Source organism: Arachis ipaensis, chromosome B4 (genome assembly GCF_059453495.1).
Source record: "Arachis ipaensis isolate K30076 ecotype BB chromosome B4, ASM5945349v1, whole genome shotgun sequence".
In the NCBI taxonomy this organism is placed as follows: domain Eukaryota; kingdom Viridiplantae; phylum Streptophyta; class Magnoliopsida; order Fabales; family Fabaceae; genus Arachis; species Arachis ipaensis.
Genome location: NC_142439.1, coordinates 130,632,081 through 130,645,771, shown reverse-complemented (window position 1 = coordinate 130,645,771; position 13,691 = coordinate 130,632,081). Strand labels below are relative to the sequence as shown.

The following is a 13,691-nucleotide window of genomic DNA, read 5'->3' as shown; positions in this document are numbered from 1 at the left end:
AACATATTATAGTGGAGGGTATGACTCATGAAGTGGAGTACGAGAGTTTACAGCTGATTTGTTCTAGTTGTATACGGTATGGGCATGATAAATCATTGTGCAGGGAGAAGGAGTCCTTGGAAGGAAACGGTGATTCTTTTGGTGATGATGGAAAAATAATGAAGTCCCGACACTAGTGCCACACAACAATCATGAGATTCAAAAAGAGGCTGAATTGGAAGCTCGCGATTTGGGTGAGAATTCTCGTAATTCGGGTGAGAAATTAGGAGTTGTTAAAGGAAAGGATGCAGTTACGGAATCATTGGCTCCTCACGTACTTGATGGTCATGTTAATGAGGCATGCATGAATGATGAAGAGGGCTGGCAACAAGTGCTGCGTAAGAAAAAATTCACAATAGGTCAGCCATCAGGTTTGAAGGACCAAGATGAAAAGCAGCAAAAGTATGGTTCGAGAAGGGTTCCAAGGCCCAATTTGCATGGTGATGGAGGCAAATCAATTGGCATTAGGATGAGAAAGCAAGAAAAACATGAAATTGTGCCATCTCCATCGCGTAGAACTCCTGCACGTCGTGGAATTTCTCTACGGAAGCGTCCGTGGCCTTCCTCCCTACAGAACTCGCCAGTTGATAAAAATGGTGGCGCAACGGAGGAAACCTTAGTAGATGGAAACATGACAGGTGCAGCATTAGGGGGTCCGAAGGTTGCAATTATTGAGGATCAGAGTGTGCCAGTACCGCAGGACAAACCACCTATTGAGGTTGGTGATTCTATTTAGAGTTTATGTTCTTATTTATTCTGTCCCTATTATTTATGGATAGTTTAAATATAATTGTTTGGAATATTAGGGGTGCTTCTAATAAGTTAGCCAAGGTGCATTGTAAGGAACTTGTTAGGAAATTTAGACCTATTTTCTTTATTGTGGTTGAAACTCACTCCCCTTTTCAGCATTTAAAATTGTTTTGGAAAAGGTTGGAGTATCACTCTGTTGGTATAGTAGAAGCAGAGGGGCATAAGGGGGGTATTTGGTTTCTATCCTCTATGAAGGGTGTTTGTTGTAAGTTCATTGATGCGTTTGATCAGGGTGTTACTGTTGAGGTTCAATATGATAATTTAGTTTGGAGGTGTAGTGGTATTTGTGGTAGTCCTCAATTTAATAAAAGGGTTCTCCTTTGGGATTATCTTGTTGCACAATCCATGGTATTTCAAGGACCTTGGATTGATCTTGGTGATTTTAATGAAGTCAAATTTTCTCATGAATCTAAGGGCTGTCAATTTTGTCATCAAAGAGCAGACATGTTTGCTACTTCATTAGGAGATAGTAGTTTGTTTGATTTGAAGACTATTGGGAAGCGGTTTTCTTGGTATAGGAGGGTGAAAAATTATGTTAACATGGCAAAAAAGCTTGACCGAGTCTGTATAAATAGTAGTTGGTTATCTATCTTTTTAGAGGCTTATGCAGAAGTTTTAAATAGGCTTCAGTCTGATCATTGTCCTATTCTGGTGCATTGTAAAGGTCGTCCTCAGCCTAAAGGGAATCAACCTTTCCGTTTTGTTGCTGCTTGGACTACTCAACCGGGGTATAGGGATATTGTGAATCAGTCACGGTGGTCTGGTAGTAGAGGGATTCATGGCAAGCTTTCGAAAGTCTAAAAGAATTCACTAGAGTTTAACTCGAAGGTATTTGATAACATTTTTGTTAAGAAATGTGAATTAGAGCAGCAGATTAATTATTTACAAAAGCGTTTGGAAGTGGTGGATAGCATTTATTTGCGTCAGAAAGAGCAATAGTTGCTTGATGATCATAATAATACTCTAGTGCAAGAAGAGCTCCTATGGTTCCAAAAGTCCAGAGAGCAGTGGGTAAGGTTCGGGGATATGAATACAAGATTCTTTCATATTCAAACTCTTGTGCGAAGGAAGCATAATAAAATTCATGGCCTTTTTCTCAAGGATGGAGTGTGGGAAACTGATCCAGAGGTTCTGAGTCAAGAAGCAGAGTCTTTCTATAAAAGCTTATTCTGTCATTTGGATGATGTTGATTTGGGTTGCCTTGGTGATGTGCCTCTTCCTTCTCTGAATGAGGAAGCTTGCAATAATCTTACAGCACCAGTTACTATGGAGGAAGTCAGAACAACTGTTTTTCACATGAACTCCTTTAAAGCTCTGGGTCCTGATGGGTTTCAAGCTTTCTTCTTCAAAGAATATTGGGAGATCATTGGTCTTGATGTTTGGAAGATGGTTAAGCAGGCATTCTCCAGTGTTACTTTTGATTCGAGAATGATGGAGACTTTACTGGTTCTTATTCCAAAGGTTGAATCACCGGTATCTATGAAAGATTTCAGCCTAATTAGCTTCTGCAATGTAGTTTACAAGATCATCACGAAGGTCCTTGTTAATAGGCTTCGTCCTCATCTTGCGAAAATTGTTGGCCCGCTTCAAGGAGGATTTATTCCGGGACGAGAAACTCCTGACAACATCATTATTGCTCAAGAAGTCCTCCACTTTATGAAGAAGACTAAATCAAAGAAAGGCACACTAGCCTTTAAGATTGATCTAGAGAAAGCTTATGACAGAGTTGACTGGAGATTTTTAGCTCATACCCTTAAGAGCTTTGGTTTTCCTATTCCTACAATTAATTTGATTATGAATTGTGTCACTGCTTCCTCCTTATCTATTCTTTGGAATGTGAATCGTTTGAATGGCTTTACTCCTAGCCGGGGTCTTAGACAAAGAGACCCTATGTCACCCTATCTTTTTGTATTGTGTATGGAGCGATTAGCATGCTTTATTAGTCATCAGGTTGATTTGGGCTTGTGGGAGCCGATTGCTGTTTCTAGAGGGGGACCAAGAATATCCCACTTAATGTTTGCGGATGACTTGCTTCTATTCTGTAAAGCTACAAAGAGACAAGTGCAAAATGTGATGTTGGTTTTAGAGACTTTTTGCAAAGCATCTGGGATGAAGATTAATGTGGAGAAGTCTAAAGCGCTTTTCTCCAAGAATGTCTCTGCAACAAGGAAAGAGATTTTCACTGGGGTATCCTTTATCAGATTTATCCAGGACTTGGGCAAGTATATTGGAGTTAACCTTAGCCATTCTAGAGTGACCCGTTCAGCTTTCAATGGTGTCTTGGATAAGATTCGAAGTAGACTAGCAAGCTGGAAAGGGAGTTTATTCATCGGGCTGGTAGACTTTGCTTGGTTAATTCTATTGCAGCCGCTATTCCCACGTACAAGATGCAGGTCTCTATTTTTTCCAAAGGAATCATTAGTAAATTGGAATCTATGATGAGGAATTTTCTTTGAAAATGATAAGTTGATAGAAGAGGACTGAATTTTGTTAGTTGGAAGGTACTAGTTACTCCAAAAAAATATGGAGGTTTGGGGATTAGAGATCCTTATTGTGTGAATATTGCTCTTTTTGGGAAGCTAATTTGGACTTTTTTCCAGCAGCCAAACAAGTTATGGGTCTAATTGTTGGATGCCAAATACCGATCATCTCTATATAATTGTTTTAGTTATCCTAAAAACAAGGGTTCTCCCATTTGGAGGAGTCTTTGCATGGCTTGGGAAGTGTTGAATGATGGGTTTGCTTGGTGTATTGGGGATTTGAACCAGAATTTTTGGTTTTCTAGCTGGAGGAGAGAAGGACGGTTATCTAACGAGATGGATTATGTTCACATTTCTGATTCGAATCTCCGGATACAGGATATTTGGTCGGTTGGTAGGTGGCATTTGGATACTCTTTATTCTCCTTTATCTCAAAATCTGAAAGGTAATATTCTCTCTTACAATCTAGATGTGCAAGCAGGTCCGGAAGTGGGTTGGTATTGGTTTGGGTCTGCTGCCAAAGTCTATGACTCACGCAATGGTTACTTGTGGTTGTGTTAGAAGCTTTTTGGTTGGGAGGAGCGGGAGAACTGACTTTGACTTTGGCGTCAGCTTGTTCCGAAAAAGTACAAGTTTTTAGCTTGGTTGTGTTTTAAGGAGGCTCTTCCTACTGCAAGTTTTCGCTTTAGAAGAGGGACGTCGTCATCGGATAGGTGCCCAAGATGTCTTTCTAACCAGGAATCGGTTTTACATTGTATTCGGGATTGCCCAAAAGCTCAGCTTGTATGGCATAGGTTGGATATTTCTTGTCATCCTTTGGATTTGAAGAACTGGTTCTTGTATCATAGCAGAGAGCATCCGTTCAAGTTCTTTTCGGGACTTTGGTGGATATGACGAGTAAGAAATAATGACATCTTTAATTCTCATGAAACTTGGCCTCCGAAAAAAGTGATTTGTCTGGCATTAACTTCAGAAAAGGAGTTTAGGAATATTTTTGAATTACAACATATGTCCCTTCCCTCTACTCTAAATGGTTTTTGGAATCTCCCATCCATTGGTACTTTCAAGATTAATTGTAACGCTAGTTATCTTGGTTCGGGTGATAGTGTTGGTTTTACTTGTGTTATTAGAGATTATAATGGGAGTTAGCAAAGGGGGTATTTGGGAATGATTGAGAGTAATAGTATTCTTCAAGGGGAATTGTTTGCTATTTGGAGAGGATATCTCTTAGGTTAGGATATGGGTCAACGAGATGTTATTTGTGAGATGGATTGTGTGGAAGCATTTAATCTTGTTACTAATCACCAAGATGGTTTTGGGTTTATTGATCCATTGGTGCTCAAAATAAGAGATATCATGCATTGGAATTGGCGTGTTGACTTTCGTTTGATTATGAGAGATGCAAACACGGTGGCAGATACTATGACAAAGATGGTGATGAAGTTACAACTTTCTCATGTAGAGCTTCCTTCACCTTGGGAGGAGTTTAAGAGTAGTCTTAAAAAGGATTGTCCCTATATTTAAGCAGATCTTTTATTTTATTATTTTTTGTTTAGTTTATTTCAGTTACAAAAAAATTTTAGATTATAAATCATAAACTTTTAAGCTAAAATTCTAAATGATAATTTCTAAAGCTTAAATTTTCTAATAAAATGAGAATTTTTAAATAAAAAAAATTCATTAATATTAACTAACTAAACATTGATTCCAAATACTTATCTAAAAGAAATTATTAAACGTCAATTATTCTGAACCCCTAAAACTTAATAAGTTAACATACACACATTTAAAACAAGCTATAGTTATACAACAATATATAAAAAAGGTGAATGTTTTTTTATTCTCTTTAAAATAATATATAAGTTATTTTTTTTGATGTATTATATTTTAATTTGGTGTTTATTTTAATTTAAATTACTTAATCTCATGAGAGTTAATATTTTTAGAAGACATTGATATCCCAACAAAAAGAAAAAACAAGACACTCAATAAGACGGTGATGGTTGGAAGGCGCAACGATGACGAAAGATAGAAAAGAATAGTAAACGCAATTAAAAAATTATTAAAGAAGTAATTGTATAGTATTTTAAAATATTAAAATTGTATCTTGTTTTTTTTTTCTTCCAAATCATTTTTCAAAAAAAAAAGTATCACGACGAACTCTCTCTTATTGCGTTTAATCTTTTTCACTCTTTCGATGGTTATTGTACCTCCCAATGCAAGCATCACTGTCTTATTAGGTGTCTTGTTTTTGTTCTGTCGTTACCATCTTCCAAAGATATTAACTCTTATGAGATTAAATTAAAATAACTCAGATTAAAATAAACACCTAATTAAAGTATGACACATCAAAAAATATAATTTACATATTATTTTAAATAGGATAAAATTTAAGACCAATTCTATGGTGCTTTTTGTTTGGTGTCTAACTTTTGTCTAAATTACTTTTTATAGTAACTTTAAAAAATTTTAAAATTTTTTAACTTTTATACTTTTAAATTTAGAATTAATTATTTTATCTATTTTAATAATTAGACAATATTTTTTAGGCAACATAGCAAACACCAAAATTTAAACAGGTAGAATAGCATTCATCTTAATCCGAATCACAGTTAATTATAATTAGCATAGTTTATCTGTTGTCCCTTGACTCTCATGTGTTGCATGCAAATACATATAAATACACAGAAACAAATTAGGGTACACGTGAGGGATCACAGGCAATATAATGATGCATGATCCCTCAAATCTCTGAATATGGACGAACATCATAAAGTCAAGAAAATGAAAGCCTATCCGAAAGAGGGAAATGGCCGTTGGAGTCTTCAGCTTTGCTTAGCTTTACGCCATTATCTTATGTCCCGTATATTATTTTTCTTACTATATATATATGATGCATATCTCGCCGTTCTATATACTTCATTCCCCTCGCACCCTTTCATTTTTTCCCCCTTTCTTTAATCCCTTATTCCTTAGCCTTTCACAGCCACCTTCCTTCCAACAACACATGCTGGTGGGCCCACATCCTTCAAACATTATATTAAGACAATGATCGCAACATTTGGAGGTATTATATGGGTTGGAATCGGAAAAACAACGACTACATATATATGATAAATCTTAATACTTGCACAAAACTTAATTATACATAAACGATAATGCTAAAAAAACAATAACCTCCTAAAGTTATTTTATTTTCGTTAATATTTATAAATTGAAAATTTTATTATATCTAATTTTAACTAACTATTTTAATGATAATAAAAAAAATACAAATAAGATAACTGATAAATACAAAAAAAATTAAGTATTTTAAATTGATTTTTTATTATTTGTCAAATTTTTTATACATGAATTGGTTGCTCATCATGTAACATTATTTATCCAAGTTTTGAAGTGCTGTATAAAATCTTATCACATGCATGGTAAAATTAGACCAAAATTTAAGGCATAATAATTAGAATATAATAAAATAGTTAACAAGAAGAAAAGTATTTGAAGTTTTAAGCAAATCAAACAAATAATTACAAAAGTTGATTTATTAGCAAAATGTTAAGTTAAGCTGTTAAAAAAATTACGTACATGATTCAATTATTTATTGCGTCCTCTTTATAATGCACATACTAAAGGCCAATTATATAGTTAATAGTTGAAGCCACTTTACTGCATATATACTCCAATATTATAATATATTACATTTTTAGTGGTGATTAATTCTCTTCATTGCCACTTGGAAGTTTAAAGTTTCTACTTCTTTTGGTAATATTACTTCTATAATATTTCTGTCAATTCCCATTGGCAACATTCAATTCAAATTATATAAATAAAATCAGTTTTCCAAATCAATCAACCTTATTAGTTACTCATTTTGCTCATTATTATATTTTTTTTAAAAAAATATTATTTGTACAGTAAAATCAATAATTATATATATTTATTTATAAATATATGTATTGTTTAACTTATTTTTTATGTATATTTAATTTTATATTTATATATATTTTATACTAATAGTTGATTTTAATATATATTTATTAATATGGTTGATTTTTTTAAAATGTTTTTTTTTTCAGATTTCCTACGCTTAGTTTGGTGATTATTTTAGGACATAAAAACAAAAACATTGAAAAACACTGGTTGAGACAAACATATTTAAAGAGGTTTATTTCACTTTGTCACTGTCATATCCAAAAATCTCTATAATAGAAGATTATAAGAAGTTTCTTTTTGTCTGGAAACTTGATTACTATACATAGAAATTTAATATCATGTTAGAATCATTTTTTTAAAAAAGATTAAATTATATATTAAGTAAACATATATATAAATATTTTTGTATCTAATAATTTAAACAAGCATTTGCTCTGCGGAAAAAAGATTTCTTATAATCATCTTCATCTTCATGTTCTTTTTTATTTTTTTGGTATAATTTTCATGTTCTTTTCTTGGATTTTTTCTTTTATTTTTTGTTGCGATGTTCTTTTCTTGGATGCTTCTTAATTTTTTTACACCAATAATTTATTTTTCTTTTCTGGAGATAAGAACTATATGAGCCCTGAATGGGGATTTTTGGAAAGAATCAGGTTTCTACTTTTTTTTTGGTATTGGAGGTTTCTACTGGTCAATGTTATCAAATAGTTACCAGGCCCTCTTACATATATGTACATGACGGAATGGATTATTCTTTTTGGTATATTGATATGAATTTTGGTATAAACTTCCTTTTTTGGGGGTCTAAGAAATTTATTTTGGTCATGAGGTCGAATAATCTTAAACGGTGTCATGACTCATAACTTAGAATTGATGGACTTCACTAATAAAGAAGATTTGCATTTAAAAGTTCAGCCCATCTGTTCCAAATTATGGGCTATGCTTTCTCTAGTTCTATTTAATACTCCCGTCTTGTCTCGTGTAGTCTCTGTAATACCGTCAGCAATATCAGTTTGGCCACCACCAGCATGAGGGGTGGTTTTGTGAGGGGAGGAGCGTCTCGTCCACACTCGCCGAGAGAAACGATCAGAGGTGATGGGGAGTCATCTGCAAGGAACACAAAGAAAAGTAAGAGACTAGAAGAAGGTGTGGAGTTTACTGGAAGTATAGCTATAGTCCCCAGAGTGGAAGAATGGATGGAAGAGGAAGGTGGTAACGGAGGAGGGGAACCTCTTTTTCAGGAGGCTGCTAGCACAGATCTAAATGCGCAAGAGAATACAAAGAAAGTTTCTTTTGCTACTGTGGTTAGAAGTGGAGGAAAAGGGAGGTCAGAAGAGGATGGAAATAAAGCTAATAGCAAGGATAAAAATGCTACCCCTGAAGAGAAGGAGGAAGAAGAAGATATCTCTATTCAGAAACTGCCAAACGGCCTCTATAACGTAGTGATCCCTGAAGGAGTGAAGAGCGAGCTCAGGAAGGACTGGTGGGAAATTGTTAAACTCCTTGGAAGGAAGATCTCTCTATCTGCCTTACAGAGAAGACTGCAAGCGATGTGGGGAAGAATGGGATCTATAGAAGTGATAGACATAGGAAATGAGTTCTTCCTTGTTAAATTCTTTAACTCGGAAGATCTTGACTTTGCGATAATGGAGGGACCATGGAAAATTTTGGATCACTACCTCACCATTCGGCTATGGAAGCCGGATTTTAATCCGGCTGAGGCCACCATAGATAACATAGCAGTTTGGATAAGGCTTCCTGATCTTGCTATAGAATATTATCATAGGGCAATCCTTGAGAAGATAGGAGGCATTGCGGGTCGCACGATTAAAGTGGACTCTAATACTGCCCAGATAAGCCGAGGGAAGTTTGCGCATATTTGTGTAGAGGTTGAGCTGGACAAGCCCTTGGTTTCTCAATATCTAATCAATGGAGAACCGCATAAGATAGAGTATGAAGGATTGCACCAGGTCTGCTTTGGTTGTGGGCGTATAGGGCATGAAAAGAACCAATGTCTAGTAGCTCAAAGTGGGAATGGAGCTGCACAGAACCAGCAGAATTCAGAACCAAACCAGAATCCATGTCAGAATTCAGCGTTGGAGGTAGAAGGTGAGGGCAGAATGGTCAACAAAGACAATGGAAAGGGTAAAAATGTCATTGAGCAGACACAGGAGAATTATGGGCCTTGGATGCTAGTTCAGAAAAGTGTACGTGGCAGGAGGAGCGTGAAATCAGGGGAAGGAATGCAAAATGGCGAGGGAAGAAAAGAAAAAGGGAAAGTGGATAGTACAGTACAATCATCCCGTTTTGCAATTCTGCAAGCAAATAACGAGGAAAGCCACGATCCTACCAATCATGAGCAGTCAGGTAATGACGCTAATAAAGACAAAACAACTGAAAGCTTTCAGGGAGGCAAAAAGACACACAAACCTAATGTTAATGCCAAAAACATACTTTTAGCTATACACACAGCCCAAAAAAGCCATAACTCTGGCCCAAACCCACAAGCTCCACCTGCCCAAGACTGCCAACAACCTGCAACAATTAAAAAAGGAACCAACCCTAGCCCAAATCAGCAAATGAACATAGACCAAAATTACATGTCTACACAAAATAATAACATCAAAGCCCCAATAGACCAAAACCAGCAAAACCACCATATGGATATAGAAAACACAAGGCCTAATCCAGAAAATTGGAAGGAGCCAGACCCCATAAGTCCAACCCTCTCCCTGGAAGTTCCTAATACCTTCCAGGATATGGAAGGAGTGGAAGAACCCCCAGACCCAGAGCCAAAGCCCCCTGATTTCAGTCCTATGAATTCAAACGAATTAAGCAGAGCAGTGGAAACATATGAGCAACCCATTATGGTGGTACAAGATGGAAATGGAGAAAGCTTTCCCCTTCAGGGGGATGAAATGCAATGTTCATAGAAGGGCTTAGGCCCAGTGATTACCCTGATGGGTGAACTTGATACATAGTGAGTACAAAATAACTCTTAATGATGAATATTTTGGCGTGGAACATAAGAGGAGTTGCGAATGATGCTACCATTTGAACTCTAAAGGAACTTAGAAGGCAACATAAACCAGACATAACTCTTCTCTTTGAAACCAGATGCAGTGGGGCTAGAGCTTTGGAGGTAATATCTACTCTTGGTTTTAAATTTTATTTTATTGAAGAAGCTAATGGTTTCTCGGGTGGCATATGGGTCTTGTGGGAGAATAGCAATTTGAAGATGCAAGTTATAGAGAAATTTAATCAGTGCATTCACCTTAGAATTGAATATTCAGGGGAAAAGGTTTGGATTTTATCGGCTGTTTACGCAAGTCCGTAGGAGAATTTAAGAAAAGTGTTTTTTGAAAATTTAAAAGACTTCTCCAAGAGAAATAAGGACCCTTGGATGCTTATAGGTGATTTTAATGAAATTGAAAATGAGGGAGAAAAAAAGGGGGTAGACAAGTTGATATGCATGCCTGCAGGAGGTTTAGGGATTGGATGGATGACTGCAAGCTCTTGGACCTTGGATTTGTTGGTACAAGATTTACTTGGAAAGGCGGACAAAGGGTGGGATTAGATAGAGTTTTCAAGAGGCTGGATAGAGCTATATCAACCTCTAGTTGGAGAACTCTCTTTGGTGATGCAAGAATTGAAGTTCTTTCGAGGGTCAATTCGGACCATCACCCCCTCTTGGCCGTCCTCAGACCAGAACAGTTTGATGGTGGGGAAAAGCCTTTCCGTTTTGAGGCGATGTGGAGTACCCACCCTGATTTCTTTCAGTTCATTAGTGGAAGTTGGGACAGAGAGCGTTGGCTACCGGGAGCTTTGAAGGAGTTAGCGGTGAACTTAAAAAGGTGGAACAGGGATGTTTTTGGTAATGTTTTCAGAAAAAAAAGGAGGATCTTGAACAGACTGGGAGGAATTCAAAGAGCAACAGATTATGGGAGAAATCCTTTTCTTAAGGAATTAGAGAAGCGGCTGGTAGCAGAGCTCACCGAAATCCTGAATCACGAAGAGATTTTATGGATGCAAAAATCCCGCCAGCAATGGTTTGTCGAAGGAGACAGAAACACGAGATATTTTCATACTAAAGTGACAACAAGAAGAAGGAAAAATAGAATTCTAAAACTTCGAAGAGGAGATGGAACTTGGTGTGAAGATATGGAAGAAGTCAGGAATATGGCCACTAATTTTTTCAAAGAGCTCTATGAAAAGGACATCACTGGCCCCTTCATACTCACAAATACTGATGAGTTTGGAAAACTCTACCTCCAATTAAGTGATGATCAAACATTATTAATAAAACCAGTTGCAAAAATTATTGATATTAAATTTAAATTGATTAAACTAATTTTTGCAATGCAGGTTCAGTTTGGGCTGAAAATAATTTTCTGGAGCAAGCCCAACTACTCTCAGCCTTTGGTTTTAAAAATATATGTTGAATATGGCTGATTTAATTTACTTGGGCCAAAATGATTCTTATTGCTCTAAGCCCAAGTGTGTTACATGCTTTCCATTTGCTTTATGCATGTTCCAAATCTTATCAGGAAAGCAAATGTTATTAATGGGCCAAGATCAAATATTGTTACAATCAAGCCCATATTTTATAAGAGTTTCTCATGCATGATCCGAAACCAAAGAAGGAAGAAAGCAAAATTGCTTTCAACGGATCCAAAGATTCAAACATTAGATGGATTCCAAAATTCATTTAATTGCAATGTGTTGCATGGGAACTATGAGAGAGAACATGAATGACTTTGATTTGATGGACATTATTGAAGCTACACGTTACTCAGTAAAGGGAAGTAAACATTTACTTTGCTTTATCAAACCACTTTAGTTAATGTCCATATTCTCTTTCTTCTCTCTCACAACTCTTTCTCTCTTCGGTCATTACTCAGAAAATATTGGCAGCCATGGAAGCAAAAGTAAGCTACCGAGATGAAGAGAAAGCAAGCCTAAAGACCATCACAATGATGGCAAGAAAACATACTAAAATAAAAATGAGCTGTGGCTAAGATATTCACCAAATGTGGTTAGATTTGGTGAGGTTATCTTGAGTCTTTCATGCTCAAAATGGAAGAAGAAGATTCGGCCAGCAAGGGAGATTCTTGAAGCATGACTTGTCTTCGATTCTGCTCAACCACCACAGGAAGTAGCTAGAGTGGCGAAGTGATGGTTGAAGGCAGAGATTGAAGCAGATGAAGTCATCATCATCATGAAGCATCAAGGGCCAGAATTTCATCTTGGAGAGCAAGCCAAGGATGGAGAGCTCGGATTGATGAAGGGTGATGATCAAGAAAGGACTAGAGGTAATTGCATGTTGGTTAATGCATGGTTATCTCTTCTCTCTCATTGTGGCCGAACCGGTTTTGTTGAAGGAGGAAGAAGTTGGTTCGGTTTTGGCTTCAAGTGTGGAGGCTTTCCTCTTCTTTAAAAAGGGGGAACAACCACTGTTTGAAGCAAGGAGAAAATTTGAGAGTGCAAGGCACAGAGTTCTCAGAGCTACCTGAGCTAACAGTTTTCTCTTCTCCTTCAATGTATTCAGTTTTGTATTTTTCTGTTTAATTTTGTCATGTCTTGAGTCTCATGGTAAAAGGCAAACAGTGAGGTTTGTAATGAAAAAGCCATAGAGCGGAAAAAGGCAGAGAGTGCAAAATTAAAAGAAAAAGCCATAGATGTCTTAGAGTTCCTTTGTTCATCTATGTTGTGTTTCATGATTCTGTAGGAATCCCCTTGTAAGTTGGGTTAGCACTTTACAAGTTGTAATCTGTTTGATTATAGTGAAATTCCATCATTGTTGTGATGGAGACTGGATGTAGGCTGCACTGCACTTAGCAGCCGAACCAGGATATATCTTGGTGTAATTTTCTTCCTCTCCTACTCCACTTCTGTTTTCTACTGCACAGGAGCAAAAATAAAAAATGTCTCGTGCCAAGTGACGAGACAAAATGAAAATGTCTCGTGGCTAGGGACGAGCTAAAAACAGAAAAATCTCCTCTGAATCCAGCAAGTGTTAGCAAGCAAAAAAGGGGCTAAGATTCAACCCCCCCTTCTCTTAGCCACTGAAACCATCAATTGGTATCAGAGCTTGGTCTCAAAGAGATCAAGCTTTGCAGCTTGGAGTAAAGATCCTCATGGCAGAAAACAGTGGCGCAAATGTGGTGTCTTATAATCTAACTGAAGGACAATCAAGCAACAGACCCCCTCTTTTCAATGGGAAAAATTATACCTATTGGAAGGAGAGGATGAAAATATTCATACAAGCAGTGGATTACAGACTTTGGAAGATTATTCTCGAAGGGCCTCAATATCCAACTACCACAAGTGCAGAAGGAGTTGTTTCTCTCAAACCAGAAGCAAGATGGACCGAGGAAGATAGGAAGAAGGTGGAGTTAAATGCCAAGGCAATAAATCTGCTCAATTGTGCTA

General features: G+C 36.7%; 1 protein-coding gene across 1 annotated transcript; it reads left to right on the top strand.

Annotated features, from left to right (window-relative positions):
* The first annotated feature begins 10,757 nt into the window (after positions 1-10,757).
* Positions 10,758-11,640, top strand: LOC148569225 (uncharacterized). Its single transcript, XM_088484948.1, has 2 exons — positions 10,758-11,308; positions 11,625-11,640. The coding sequence occupies exons 1-2, from the start codon at positions 10,758-10,760 to the stop codon at positions 11,638-11,640; spliced, it is 567 nt and encodes a 188-aa protein (XP_088341074.1).
* The last annotated feature ends 2,051 nt before the right edge of the window (positions 11,641-13,691 follow it).

Excerpts from the sequence above, each read along its gene's own strand:
- LOC148569225 (XM_088484948.1), top strand. The coding sequence starts at position 10,758 with ATGGATGACTGCAAGCTCTTGGACCTTGGATTTGTTGGTACAAGATTT.